We start from the raw sequence: 13873 nt of genomic DNA on the forward strand, positions 1-13873 counted from the left end.
GGAGAGGGCTTGAAAGCCAGGATGGAATCTGAGGGGCTGAAGGTGGCCACGGTACCTCTGCCTGAGGAGAGACAGAGGGGCAGAGTTACTTGAATGTCAGTGTTTGCTATAGAAGTCCTGAATGCAGGGTTAAGGGGAGACCTGGGCCAGGGGCAGTGTTAAGGAGGCCACTACACAAGCTCAACAGGAAGAGAAGTTTCTGGCCTTTGGGAGAAATACTGAGGCAGATAAGAACAGCTAGAGCAGTTTAGGTATGGCAGGAGGGCGGGACTGCTCTTTGTGGCTATGGTGTAGTTTGGAGGCTTGTAATGGGATTCCTCAAGGAGACCTGCTGCTCTTTGGGTGGGGGCCATCTAGCCTAGCACAGTGGGGTCGTGGGCTATGGCCCCTAGGAATGCTGGGCAGAGTCAAAGCTCCCACTAGGAGGCACAATTACAAGTAGGATTTGAGGGAGGAGAGCTATTGCCTTGGGAGTGGCTTCGGCTCCTCTCCTGGTGGATAGGAGAAGTCCTGCGTCACCAACCCTTGTCATTTAAAGAGTCATGGGTTGGACCCTGACAAGGCAGGAGTTGGGTGTAAGGCAGGAGATTTTAAACACAAATTGTAGGGATTGTGTGGGTGGTCACCTCTCTAGTGAATGATGGTGAGAAGAGGAGTGAAGGTGCTTACAGAGACACCAGAGCATCAGATGAATGCTAATAAAATTTTATTGTGGGGGAGGGAAACAAAAACCAAAACATTCTACAAGATACAAACTGTTAGTGGCACTTACAGAAGGGAAAAATCTCCCTACTCTGTTCTGAGTGAGCACCTAGTTAAGGGCACTTTACAGCCTCCAGACAGAGTTCCCATTGAGACACCCTGGTTTTGCTTTGAGGCGATGCTTCTGCCATGGGCTTGGGTTCACCTGTGTAAGGAGCCACCCAGAGGAGCTAGAAAAGGCACAAAAAGATTGGCAAGGAAGAGAGCAGAGTCTCAGAAGTGAGGCCAACAGGGAGCTCCAGGCACAGCCAGCTTATCTACATTAACACCCCTGTCCCTTTCCCCAGATGCAGGTGACCATGGAGTTTACATTATTCCCACCCCCACCCTCTCGTCACACGCAAGCTCTCCCATGTCCACACAAGTGAATTGCATACAAGTTTTCCCTCACAAGAAGCCAACTGCAGGTATCTGGAGCCTTCTAAGCGTCCTCCTTTGGCACAGAGGCTTGCTGAGCGGTGCTGTCCACCTTCTCATCTTCACCTTGCTGGGCCTCCTCCCCATCCTTTCCAGCAGTTGGAATAGCTGGTAGCTCTACCAGCCTGGGAGCAAAAGGTCCCACAAGCCAAGGCAGGGGAGCATTCTGCACCACATAGTCCAGCAGCTCGTCCATAGACTGCCGGGCCTTGGCCACCCTCTCCTGGCTCTGGGTCAGGATGGCGCTGGACAGGTCTTGGAAGGAATGGGCAGCGGAGAAGGAGGCATGGAGTTCTTCGACATTGTGACGGAGCTCCTGCACCTTGTCCTGGATGCTGGCGGGGAGGCCTTGGACATTGGACATTAGGTTCACGCAGGTGGTTTGCAGCTGTTGGGTGATGCCACGGAACATGACCAGTGTCCGAGATTCCACCTGCTAGGGAAGCAAGTACACCCATGAAGGGAAGCTGCTTCCCAGGGCATGTGACGCTCACCCTATCTAACAGGTCACTTTGCAGTAGCTCAGGACTCCTCCCCCTGCCTCCCTCCATGGCAAGATACCTCTGGCTGTGCAGCATCAGAGTCCTCTTTCCCCTCAGACTGCCTCCTGCTCCACTCCAGCCACATCTGGTGCAGTTTCTCCTGGCCACCATGGAGCTTCTGGTCCACACCCTGCTTGACACATTCAATCTGGCAAGGGACAGAGGGAACAGAGAACCCAAAGTCAATATATTTGTGGTCAGCAGCAAAGGAGGAGTCCCCAGGCCAGATCCTCAGCTGGAAGAGGTCACTAGCTCTCCTGAAGTCAGAGGCACTGTGCTGACCTACACCAGCCGAGGACAGTCCTCTGTCACCTGTGCACAGGCCGTGGATTGTGACCCGAGAAGTACGAACCCATTAGGATTTGCCTTAAGCTCCAGGACAAAGTGACCTGGGAGGTGGCGTGGGGAGATCTGCATTCCTACCAGTTCTATGGTTTGGTGGAGCTGGGACAGAGCCTCTTGGGTGCTCCGCTGGGCATTCCTCAGCTTGCCCAGGGAGTGCTGGTAGGCCCGGTGGCGGAGCTTGGTGGACAGGGACCCCAGGCGCACAAAGTAACTCCGCTGTTGCCTCTGCTGCTCCACGGACGCCATCTCGAAGCCTTCCACAGAGGTGGCCAGCTTAGCTGGAGAGAACAAGAGCAGAAGAAGGGTCAAACCAGCCTGCTGGGCAAAGTCCCATCAGCAGAGCAGGAGATTTCTGCCCAGGGTCTGCTCTGCCTTCAGCAGCGAGGGGGGCTGCTCCTCCAGTCATTGACTGGACTCAGGCCAGCATTCTCTCCAGCTCTGACAGTTAAATGGGACTTGCAGGGGACCCAGTCACCGACCCTGGGTCGGTGTTGCAGTGGATTTGACTGTCAGTGGGTCCATGTATAGAAAGGAGTCGGAGGCCACCCTCCCACCCCCATCCCTCTGGGCGGCTACAGCAAGTGCTCTCCCTTTCAGCTCTTCAGTGCTACCGAGCAGCAGACAGTCCAGCTCTGCACCATCACCAGGAAGCTCTGGGCCAATACTGATCTGTTGGCCACAGGGATCAAGAACTTCTGTGGTACTGACACCTGAAAGCAGCCAAGAAGGGCAGTTCCCACGCTGACCATTCTGGTCTCCACCTGTTAGGTAGGACAGAGATCATCGCCAGCAGTGTGTGGGTGAGCTGTGTTCACCGACGGTATCCCCTAGTCCTTGGGCATGGCAGGTTAACCGATCTCTTCCCAAACAGCGAGAATCAACGCTTCCAGTTCAAGGCTAAGAAAGCTCAGGCTACACCCAAGGCCTCCAGCAGAGGCAGACAGGACCCAACATTCAGTTCTTTGGGTCATGCGACACCCCAGGTGAGTTGCGGGGCAGAGGGACAGGACCTGGGACCCCTGGATCTAGAAGCCGAGCCTCTACTGCCCAAGCTGCAAGAGCCAGAGGTCTGTGAGGCCAAGAGTTGTTGCAGGCTCAGATCTAGTGGCTGGGACACAGAAGCCACCCTAGGCCTGGGTGACAGAAGGTCAGAGTTGAAGCTGATGGTGCTGCTCTTGCAGACAGTTTACAAAGTAGCACACACCTACCCCCCACTCCCTTTGCAAGTCACCTTGAAGATGGGCATTCAGCTAGTCCCGATTCCCTCCTGCATGGTGAGGAGAGTGCCTGATTAGAGGCTTCCAGGCCTGCAGCTGGGCTCTATCCCACTGAACAGATGTTACCTACCGGCCACACTAGCTTGTGGCCTAAACACAGTGGAATGAGAAGGGCTCTTTTCACAGACCCAGTATCCTTTACAATCCCTGCCTCCTGCCAACCCCAGGCTCCTTTTGTTTCCCTGGGAGCACAGGGTGTGCTCAAGCCTGGAGTGACACAGTAAGGTCTCTCCAAATGGCTCCTTGACAGCAGTTCTGCCACTCAGGTCCAAGCTGGGCATAGCTCTGGCTCCTGTTGGGCACAGTTCATGCCAACGAGCACAACACTTAATAGCTTTTTAGCAATCTGACCATGCATTGCACTAAAGCTGTATTTGCTACTGCCCTCGGATCTGCTTTTCAGCTGAGTTTAGACTCCTGCTATTAAGAGCAAGTCAGCGTTTGACAGCCTTTCAGTGCAATTCCACTTGAAGCAACCCCATTTTACTCAGCATGTGTATCTGAGTCAGAAAACTGAAGACAAGTGTTCTCCATTCCTCTGGTTCATGCTTCAAAGCCCATCCAGCTCTGTGGCAAGGAACTGGATTCTCTTCCAAGCCAGGCATCAGAATTATTAAGTCCCAACCCAGACAGTCTATTCATTGACCTTTTTGAATCTTTGCACTTTTAGAGATGTAAGGGATTGACTGTATACAGATTCGCAGAGGGACAATAGGGTTGAGGTCTGTTATTTCTCACCTCCATTTAAAAACATTTTTGCTGTTAACAAGTATGTTCTCTGGAGACAAATCCACAGTTTTGAGAACTGCAAAACTAAGCATCTCTGATGGTATCTTCTAGACTGAGCCCAACTGGGTAGATAGAAAGATTAACCTAAATAATCTCTACGGAAGCTCTCAGAACCCTAGAAGATGGGTCCCTAATCCATGAACTATTGGAACTCATTTACAAAATGTTTCTTAAGCATTACATGAATATATTGTCTCATCTACAGAATTAATAAATCCCTATTCCATGAGGAGATATTTGAGCTATAATGTATCTTTAGATTGCTTTTTGAGGAAAAACCTTTTTAATCAAAGAAATCCATTTTGATTCTTTTTTTAAATCCACTGGGCACATGTCCATCATTCCATGCCGGGGGCAGAGAGTCAGACCTTAGCTTTGGTTACAGCATGGATAATGGCCTTGTTCCTATCAAGTCATGCTAGGCTAGTGGCCTGCACAAGAGGCAGGCCCCTTTACTAGCCCTCTCCCCCAGGGTCACAGGAAGAGTGCTGTGTTGAAGGCGAGACTGCCAAAATGGGCCCTACCTAGACCAGCACAAGGCCAACAGCCACTTAGCTTATGGCACCTTCTTGACATCTCTCTGCTGCAGCCACAGAGCCAGTGTAAGACTTAAGGCCACCTACTCCTAGAGGAGGAATACATGTGGTAATCCTAGGAGTACAGAGTCAGCTGGGGTTGTGTTTCTGATCATTAGAGCAGGTAAGTTATGGATTTTTGCTGGGCTCCTGGCAGTTCTGAACAATTGAAGTGTCTGTGCCAAACCAAACCTGAAATTTTTTGGTGACTCAAGAAAGTTTAGTGGGGATTTGAACTTGGGATTCCCACATACCAAATGAGTGCCCTATCACCAGGCTCAGGGGGCAGCACCACAAACACCCTCCAGCCATTTTGTTACATTCAGAGCTAGTTTTGGGTTGACCAAAACTGCGTTTTAGGTCAAACCATTAGGCTGGAAGTTTTCAGCCAGCTCTATTCAGCATACACTGACCTAGTTCTTGATCCGTCATGGGGAGGTAATGATCCACCAGCTCTTCTGATTTCCCCAACATGGCATCCACTCCGGTCACCACCATCTGCCCCACTCTGGACCCCATGACTGTGTTCACGCTGCTGGTCACCACTGATCTGGTCATCTCCATGCTATCCTGGACAGCTCCTTTGGCCATGTCCACCACCCCTGTCACAGCACCCTTTGCTCCACTGACAGTGCTGGAGATGGCATCTCTAGCACCAGTCACGGTAGAAGACACCAGCTCCTTGGTGTCAGCCACAACCTAGGATTGAGTGAAGTGTTCAGTGGCAAAGGTTAGTATTAAGCCAGCAGAGGTGAGGCAGCACTTGTTAATCTTAGGACTACTTTGCCTTCTCCAAATAAATAGGCACCATTCACCCAGATAAGAGCCTGGAGCCTACAGAGGTATCAGTCACTAGGCTTTCATCTCCACCTAAGATGAGTTTTGCTGGTTATTAGCTAGCTCACTGCCCAGCCAACTGGCCTGTGCAAAGAAGCTCCTAGATCCAGGGAGGAGGAGAAGTCAAGCCTTTTCCTGGCTGGCCCCCACCCCTTATCCCCCAGCTGTCATAGCTCTGGACTGGTCTGCCCAGGGAGTGGAGACCCCTTATTTCACATCCCTAGTTCTCCAAGCAGAGGTGCTCACCTTTTCAGTTGGCTGTTGAAGAATTGGCAGCTTCTCCTCCAGTTTATCCAGCCCCTTGCATGCGTACTCATTCACCGTCGCAACTAGACAGAGAGAGTTTGGTTACCTTATCCCCTCAGCTACCTGGGGCAGCAGAGTAGGTTGCTGAAGGAGTCAGGTTTCAAGGGGCACCACCAAGCAGTGCCAGGTTTGAGGAGGGGAGGCCGCAGGGCTGCCAAGGAAAGCCCTGGCGAGTCCAAGTTTGGGAAGAGTTCTAGATCACGGCCACTCGGAACAGGCCCTGAGATCAGAGCTGGGTCAGCTGTAGCTCTGTAGAGGGGTGACATCTTGCCAGCTGCACTCTTGAGGCAGCCATTAGGAGTGTATTAGGACCCTCCATTTCTCAGGTTACCCAAAGCCTGACAGTTACCCCAAAAGCCAAGAGATGCAATCAGCCTCTGGTAGGAAGCTGACACCGCTGCCATGGCCCTCGCTCACCATTATTCTTCTGTCCTCTCCAAGGAGAATTCAGCATGTGGGACTAGGGACACTGTCTTCACACTGAGATGGCCTCAGCCACAGCTGACCTATTGAGGTCAGGGTGTCTGCAGCTGCTCCTAAGAGCTACTGCTGGAGGAGAGCAGGGATGGAGCCCCTTTGCTGAGCTTAGCAGCAGCAAGCTGGTGGGGATTGGACACTGGTGTGCTGCATGGATAATTAGCAGCTGCTGTTGTAGCTGGTACATGAGGGACCAGCCTATGGTGGACCTGATCAGCACCGTGAGCCCCTGTCTCTGGTATGGTATCACCAAGTAACAATTGCTGCCTTGGAACACAAGAGTGGCCATACTGGGTCAGACCAAAGGGCCATCTAGCCCAGTATCCGGTCTTCTGACAGTAGCCAATGCCAGGTGCCTCTGAGGGAAGGAACAGAGCAGGGAATCAAGTGATCCATCCCTTGTTGCCCATTCCCAGCTAGGGACACCATCCCTCGCCAATAGTCACTGATGGACCTATCCTCCATGAACTTATCTAGTTCTTTTTTGAACCCTGTTATAGTCTTGGCCTTCACAACATCCCCTGGCAAGGAGTTCCACAGGTTGACTGCATTGTGTGAAAAAACAGTTCCTTTTGTTTTAAACATGCTGCCTATTAATGTCATTTGGTAACCCCTAGTTCTTATATTATGAGATGGAGTAAACACTTATTTACTTTTTCCACACCAGTCATGATTTTATAGACCTCTATCATATCCCCCCTGTAGTCATTTCTTTTCCAAGCTGAAAAGTCCCAGTCTTAATATCTTCGCGTATTTAACTGAGGAGTTAGTTTGCTAAAGGCTGCTCAGCACGGCTCAGTCTCTTGAGCTGGCTGGAGTCCCGGCACACTGGATTAGTTACATTGGATACAGTTTGAAAGCAGAAACCCAGCCAGGGGGAACGTTTCACAGTAACTCTGCCAGAGCAGCATTTAAGCGATAGCCAGTAAGTCCAGCACTCTCCTCTGTAGCTAGAAGAGGAAGAGGGACACCCCCACCCCCAGCAAGTGAGTGTGGGTTATCAACGGCCCCCTTTCAGTTACTTAGGCTTCCACTGAAGGAAGTCAAGCCTTCCCCCAGCTAGCCAAACAATGCCCCAGGGAGTTAGGCAAGAGTTGAACGACATGCTCTGATACACAGCATGTCAGGCTAAGCTCGGAACGAACAAACCCAGGACTGACTCCCAGGGTCCTGTTCCACCTCCTCTAAGGGGCTCCAGCAACTCCCTCCCCTGGAGGAACAAAGCCTTCCTTGGCCTGATCTTCCAAGGTGAAACCAATTCCCTCCCCCACCACCCCAAGATTGCTCAGAGCTAGCATCAATACCAGCTCTCTTTGCAAGATCTGGGCTAAAGGCCACATGTGCAGGCTGCCAGAGCTACTCAAGGTCAGAGATTTTAATACTGCTATGAACATGGTGCAGGGGGAGGGTATGTGCTCTGGCTTTGGGATGCTTTTACTCCTTCCAGAGCCTTGGATCTTTGCAAGGCCATTCGATAAGAAACCCTGCACCTGGCCAGCTCAGCTTGACTTCAGGAACCACTGAAAAGCTTTGTTAGTTTCTGGTTGCCACACTGGCCAGTCGGTTCTGGGCCACCTCCGCCCCACACCCCCGTAATTAGTAAAGGAGGCCGCAACAAGGCTGTTTTTAAACTCAGGTTACCCTTGACAAAGGGCAGTGGCTGTATGCCAGGGTATTTGACTCAACAGCAGCACCAGCCGTGCGTTCCACCGTTAGACAGGCAGCTACAGCCTAGTGACTTGTAATGAAGTGCTTCAGATCTCTGGGGTCAAGATGCATAGCTGGCACATGGGTCATGCTGTACACGATGTCTGGAACTCTGTGGCAGACCATCTAAGGCTTCTTTGTAAAGGGGCCTCCTTGCTACAGAGACAGCTAGGCTGGGCACCTCACCTGCTTGGCAGGACTGCAATAGACCTTCTGAGAGGAGTTCAGGGTGGATAAGCCCCTTCTACAACAGGTGTGACGTTTTAGCTGAAAGGTTAGGCGTCCCAGCACTCCCTCAGCTACCAGACCCATGAACCAGCAGGAGCCTCCCACCCAGTTGCAGTTCACTAGCTACTCCAGCTTCCCCGGGTCCCACAGCCTGACCCATCCCCATGCTGCCATCTCACGGTTCACGCACTCTGTGGCTCCAGTTTGGCCAGGATTGGCTGGGCGCCGCTGACAGCCACGGCGGTGATGGTCTTCACGCCTTTCTCTGCCACGTCGCAGACGGATTTGATGTACGGGTGATTCTCTTTGGTGGAGGTGTAGGCCGTGGAAACCATGTCATAGGTGGAGCTGACCAAGGGCAGGTTGGCCACCCTGCTCACGACATTCTAGTAGACGACAAAAGGAAAAAAGGTAGCAACAGCCAGTTGGAGGGGCTGGCACCATGGCTTCCCTGATGCCGAATCCTTAGGACTAAGGGGGGGCTAGACCTCCTAGCAGCACCATGAGCGGGAGTAGCCCTGTAGGCACTTCTATGCTCTAGGCACCAGTGACATCTTCAGCCCTAGAGCATGGCCTGATTTTCCAAGACTGCCAAGCTCCTGGACCTCCCATTGACTTCCGTGGGTGCTGAGGACACCTGAAGATCACAGGTCTCCTGAGCAAAGGCCTGGAGTAAAGCAGCTGAGGTTAGGTTTCGCTTAGAGGTCTTGACTGAAGAGACTAGGTGCAGGACACATCCCCACGCTGACTCCAAATTAACCCAGATTATATTAGCAAGTACAGTAGCATCAGATCTGATCTTGCCACCCTAGCAAGGGTCTCTAGGTTGCTTGATGGCTAGGGGACAGCCAGGTGCCTTCGTCAGTCAGTTCTGGTTCTCCCCCGCACTCCTCCGCCCCATTGCACGGATACAGGGGATTCAGTCTTGATCACCCCCCCAGCAAGGGGACCAATACCATTGCTAGCCTGGTTAGCAAGAGGTGGGTCTGAGCATGCCAGGGATACACCAAGAGTTCTGCTAGCACAGGGCCGCTCCCTGCGATCATCGGGGCGTACCTACCCGCTGGGCGTACCTACCCGCTGGTGCTGCTCCAGCTCCTCGCTCTGAGGGGAAGTGTGGGTTGCAGCATTTTCCTCAGAAGACATGATAAGGCAACTGGAGGATGAAAACATTGTTGCTACATAGAACTGTAACTGCTACAAACAAACAACCACCTCTGTGAACCTTTGTCTTCTGCAGTCCCGGTGCATAACTTAATAGTGACCACGCGTGGCTCAGCACTGCCCCCTCCCACCCGATGCAGTGGCTTTAGCTGGTCCTCCCGGCCAGTTGCACAGCAATGTTTGCATTGGTTGCCCAGGCTTCCCCAGAAGCTGCTACAAGGAGGGGAGGACTTGCAGGTGTTTCATTTGCACGTTACACACAGCGCTAAGGGAACAGGAGACCTGCTACCTAGTCAGACCCATCTCCACAGCTGAATATCAGAGTTAAAACCCAGCCACAGCTGGGCAGTTGGTTCTGGCTCGGATGCACTTTTCCCCCCTCACCTTCTTATTTATGCACTCCTATCTGTGGCCCACAAAGTCATAGGACCTCCTGGTCAACCTCCTCCTGGCCCTAGCTAAAATGGCCATCTATAAAACCAGAGTGAGGAGGTTGGCCGATGGAGTTTCCTGTGACTGTGGGGCCTATTTCCGATCCTCCGTCCGTTCATGTATCCGGGCAGAGTTCCTCTGGGTGGCGTCCACTGACTCCCTTGACACCTTTGAGGAGCAGTGGGCGCTGTCCGGGGTTCTCTGCTCGGTGTCCCCATCCGGTTCACTTTGTTTGACCCTTTGACCACACTCCTGTCCCTGTTATTTCATTAGTTGTCCCCCAGATTTATTTGGTGTCCAGGTCCTGTGGATCCCCCTCTTTGGCTGGGGGGGAACCTTTAGCAGTGGACGGGCTTCACGCACCCAGATCCCAATAGGATCATCAGCAGGGTTAGAACAGCAGGGTTGGGAGCAGCATGTCAAGTGACCCATGTGACAAGCTTGATAAAAACATCTGTCAGGGCTTGTTGCTCCTGTAGGAGAACCACATACAACTTAGGAGGAGAGGCTGAGGGAACTGGGCTTGTTTAGTCTGCAGAAGAGCAGAGCGAGGGGGGATTTGACAGCAGCCTTCAGCTACCTGAAGGGGGTTCCAAAGAGGATGGAGCTCGGCTGTTCAGTGTTGGCAGCTGCCAGAACAAGTAATGGTCTCAAGTTGCAGTGGGGGAGGTCTAGGTTGGATATTAGGAAAAACTATTTCACGAGGAGGGTGGTGAAGCACTGGAATGGGTTACCTAGGGAGGTGGTGGAATCTCCATCCTTAGAGGTTTTTAAGGCCTGGCTTGACAAAGCCCTGGCTGGGATGATCTAGTTGGGGGATTGGTCCTGCTTTGAGCAGGGGATTGGACAAGATGACCTCCTGAGGTCCCTTCCAACCCTGATCTTCTATGATTCTATAGCTCATTTGGAGGAGATGCCCCATCAGTGAGGTAGCAATGGAGTACAACGGTTCCTGATTTGAGCACCAGGACTATGGAGGGGGGAGATCCATGAGCTGGGAAGAGTTATTCCCCTTTTTGATATTTCAAGTTCTGGCTTTGGTTTCATTAGTTTGCACCAAAGCAAGTTGCTCATGGCGCATCTGCAGCCCTTCTCTAGAAGGCCCTCAGATACTTCTGTGATGGGTTCCCATCCAAGACCCGAAGCAAGCAGCCCTGCTGCCTGGAGAAGGTTGTTCTTCAACACTGCTCTCCTTATGGAGCCACTCAGGAGTCTGCTTGTTTAAGCAGGCAAGTGACTGCATTTGAGCCACAGCTGAACTAACACCAGGCTACATCTTAAATAAAGACGACCTGAAAAATATAAATGGAAGCAGGATTTGTCCTTACTCCTCTGGTGGCCCTAAGATACTTCCTGAGCCTAAGCAAATCGCCCTTCCCAGCGTGAGGCACTTACACACCATTCAACCAAGGTCTCAGCCATTTTCGTTAGCAGCTCACAACAGCTGCTCAGCAATGAAACATCACAATCCATTGTGCTTGCATTACGAGCCTTCCCCACCCCTCGGAAGTGGTTAGGTTGTGACAAGGCTTCACCCTGCCCCCCCCCCCCCCCCGCATTAAATTCAGTTGAGGACAGAGCATTATGGCCTCCATTTCTCCCTATCATTTAGTCATGCATAGCATGGACATCGGTTTGAGGTTTCCAACCCCATCCATGAACAGGAAGAGGCAGTGCTTTGATTTATTGGTGGTCTCAACCAAACCTGCCCCACTCAGATGTGCTGCCCCCCCTAGGGACAACTAGAACTCAGCAGTTTCTGAAACGCCCCTAGCTGTTGCTGGCTTCAGAAGTCCAACCCTTTTCCTCCAAGCTGATCAATGCACCCTGTGAAGCTGGTCATATTGGCTTCATACTTTCCTCTTCCTACAAGTCACGTGGCTACTTACTGTCTCAGTGACCCACTACTATCTGGCACAGGGCGCAATACCATGGCTACTCAGACTTGTTAAAGGGACACTGTTCATTTAAAAGATTCATTCACCCATCCATTCACCTATTGTTACACTTGAATGTTACTTTATCTGGAAGTTTCTAGAACCCATCAGCTCTTTTGAGAGTCTGATCCAGTGGTTCTCAAACTTTAGCTACAGGACAGGGATCACAAGTAGAAACTTATGAGTGCGACCCCCCACCCCCCTTTCCAAATTAAGAACTTTTATAGTGAACACTATTATAAATGCTGGAGGCAAAGCAGGGTTTGGGGTGGAGGCTGACCGCTCACAACCCCCCCACAGAATCACCTTGCGACCCCCTGAGGGGTCATGACCTCCAGTTTGAGAACCCCAGGTCTAGTCGGAATGGCACTGTTGGAGGAAACAAGCTGGCTCCCAGTTTCAGTTTATTTTGTGACTTTGACAGTGTTTTAGGTCTAGTCAGTTTCACCAGAGTCTCCCTTGGGGTCCATCAGTTTCCCCTTCTGTTTGGGTGGGGCCCTCCAACATGGGGGATAGAAACATTTAAGGGTAGGAAAGTGCAACACCATAAAACTGGACAGGGTGTGGGGGGAATGGGGTGCCTCAGAAGCAGGCACAGCCCCCCCAGCTACTTAAAAAAGTTAACTAGATTTTGGTTCTGTCTCTTTAAGAATTCCAAGCAGGCTCAGCCAGTTTAAGCCGAAAGTTAAAGGCCCTTTTCAGCAGAGGGGTTGGGATGGCAGCAAAGCCCCATCAGCTTCTTATTTATTTTTTTAAAACGATTCAGCAGAAAGGTGGTTTGGAGCAGCTCACTCCCTGGCCACGTTTGCAACAATGCGCTTGTCCCCAGGAAACCAAGTGAAAGGGGCTCGTTATCTCCCCACCGACACTGAAGCCACTCCACAGAGGGGAGAAGAAAGTTACTCTTGATCCTGAAGTTTCAGTGGCTTAGGAGGGGGAAGCCGCTTGTTAAAAGGGGCCTGGTTTCTAGCCCCCTCTTGTTAAGGAAGAGGAAAACGTAGCTGAATTGAAGCATTTGCCACAGCAAGGGAGCGAGAGCAGACAGACACTCCAGCCTTCACCCAGCTACTTCCTCCCCAGGCCCACAGCCCAGCGGTGGCATTAGCCGATGCCCGCGGAAGGGCGCTGAAGCTTTGGGCGACTCTGCCGGGCAACGGGGCTTGAAGGGAAACTTGGCCCCACGCACAAGTCCCTTGGTTTGAGACGGGGGCTTCTCAGAGCCCAGCAACACACGGGTGCAACAGCCCCGGACCCCCATTTAAACAGGCCAGCTGCCAGCTCCATTTCACAGGGATTGGCTCCCCCCCCCCGCGAAAGAGAAGCTGTTCCCCGAAGGGCAGCGCCAAGCCAGGCGGGCGGTCTCTGCACACGCCCTCCCGGACACGAAGCGCTCCTCACTCCAGCTAGCCAGAGCCAGGCCCCCTACGGAAAGCCGCCCCACTGCTGGGCCGGGGGGGGGGGGAAGAGATCCCCCCACATCATCTAGCTCAGACCTCGGGGGGGAAGCCCCAGCTCGCCCCCAGCCCTGGCTTAAGGGCAGCGCGGCCAGATCCGCCCCGCCCCAGCGGGAGCCGCCCCTGCAAGTTTGCTGCCAAGCCCCCAGCACGGCCCAGCGGCTGCCCCCCCAGCTCCAGGACCCGCGGGGACCCCACTCACGCCAAGACTCCGCCTCTGATCCGATCGCGTCCCCGTGGCCCGAGGGCTCAGCTGATATAAAAGGCGGAGGGCGGGGACTTGGTGGCTACCCGGCAGGGAGCGGGAGCCAATCAGCCAAGGGGAGGCCTCCGCCCGGACCAATCAGAAAGGGCGGAACGCAGAGGACTGGAATGTTGCGGGCTGGAAGTGGGCGTGGGGTCGCGCACGTGTCTTGCGCGGCGCTCGCCAGTCGGGGCTGGGGTGGGGCGTGTGACTCACACTCCCTGGCCGGCCTGGCTCACGGGGGGGTCTCTCTGTTGGGCGGGGGGAGCAGCACACCAGGGACATTGAGGGGGTGTTGGAGGAGAAAAGTGTGTGTGTGTGTGTGGGGGAGTAGTACCGGAAGAAAAGGCAGCATGGGCGGGGGGGGGCAGGGAGGAAGG

General features: G+C 53.0%; 1 protein-coding gene across 1 annotated transcript; it reads right to left on the minus strand.

Annotated features, from left to right (window-relative positions):
* Positions 1–697: 697 nt before the first annotated feature.
* LOC141977737 (perilipin-3-like) lies at positions 698–13567 on the minus strand. Its single transcript, XM_074939383.1, has 8 exons — positions 13452–13567; positions 9340–9418; positions 8453–8648; positions 5791–5873; positions 5121–5406; positions 2145–2344; positions 1741–1869; positions 698–1615 (listed from the first exon to the last, which is right to left on the minus strand). The coding sequence occupies exons 2-8, from the start codon at positions 9406–9408 to the stop codon at positions 1184–1186; spliced, it is 1395 nt and encodes a 464-aa protein (XP_074795484.1). The 5' UTR covers positions 9409–9418; positions 13452–13567; the 3' UTR covers positions 698–1183.
* Between the last annotated feature and the right edge of the window lie 306 nt (positions 13568–13873).

The sequence above is a fragment of the Natator depressus genome, chromosome 25 (genome assembly GCF_965152275.1).
Source record: "Natator depressus isolate rNatDep1 chromosome 25, rNatDep2.hap1, whole genome shotgun sequence".
In the NCBI taxonomy this organism is placed as follows: Eukaryota; Metazoa; Chordata; order Testudines; family Cheloniidae; genus Natator; species Natator depressus.

Excerpts from the sequence above, each read along its gene's own strand:
- LOC141977737 (XM_074939383.1), bottom strand. The coding sequence starts at position 9,408 with ATGTCTTCTGAGGAAAATGCTGCAACCCACACTTCCCCTCAGAGCGAG. Across the intron at positions 8,649-9,339 it reads AGCTGGAGCAGCACCAGCGG|AATGTCGTGAGCAGGGTGGC; the intron begins GTAGGTACGCCC and ends GTCGTCTACTAG. Across the intron at positions 5,874-8,452 it reads GGCCAAACTGGAGCCACAGA|TTGCGACGGTGAATGAGTAC; the intron begins GTGCGTGAACCG and ends CTCTCTGTCTAG.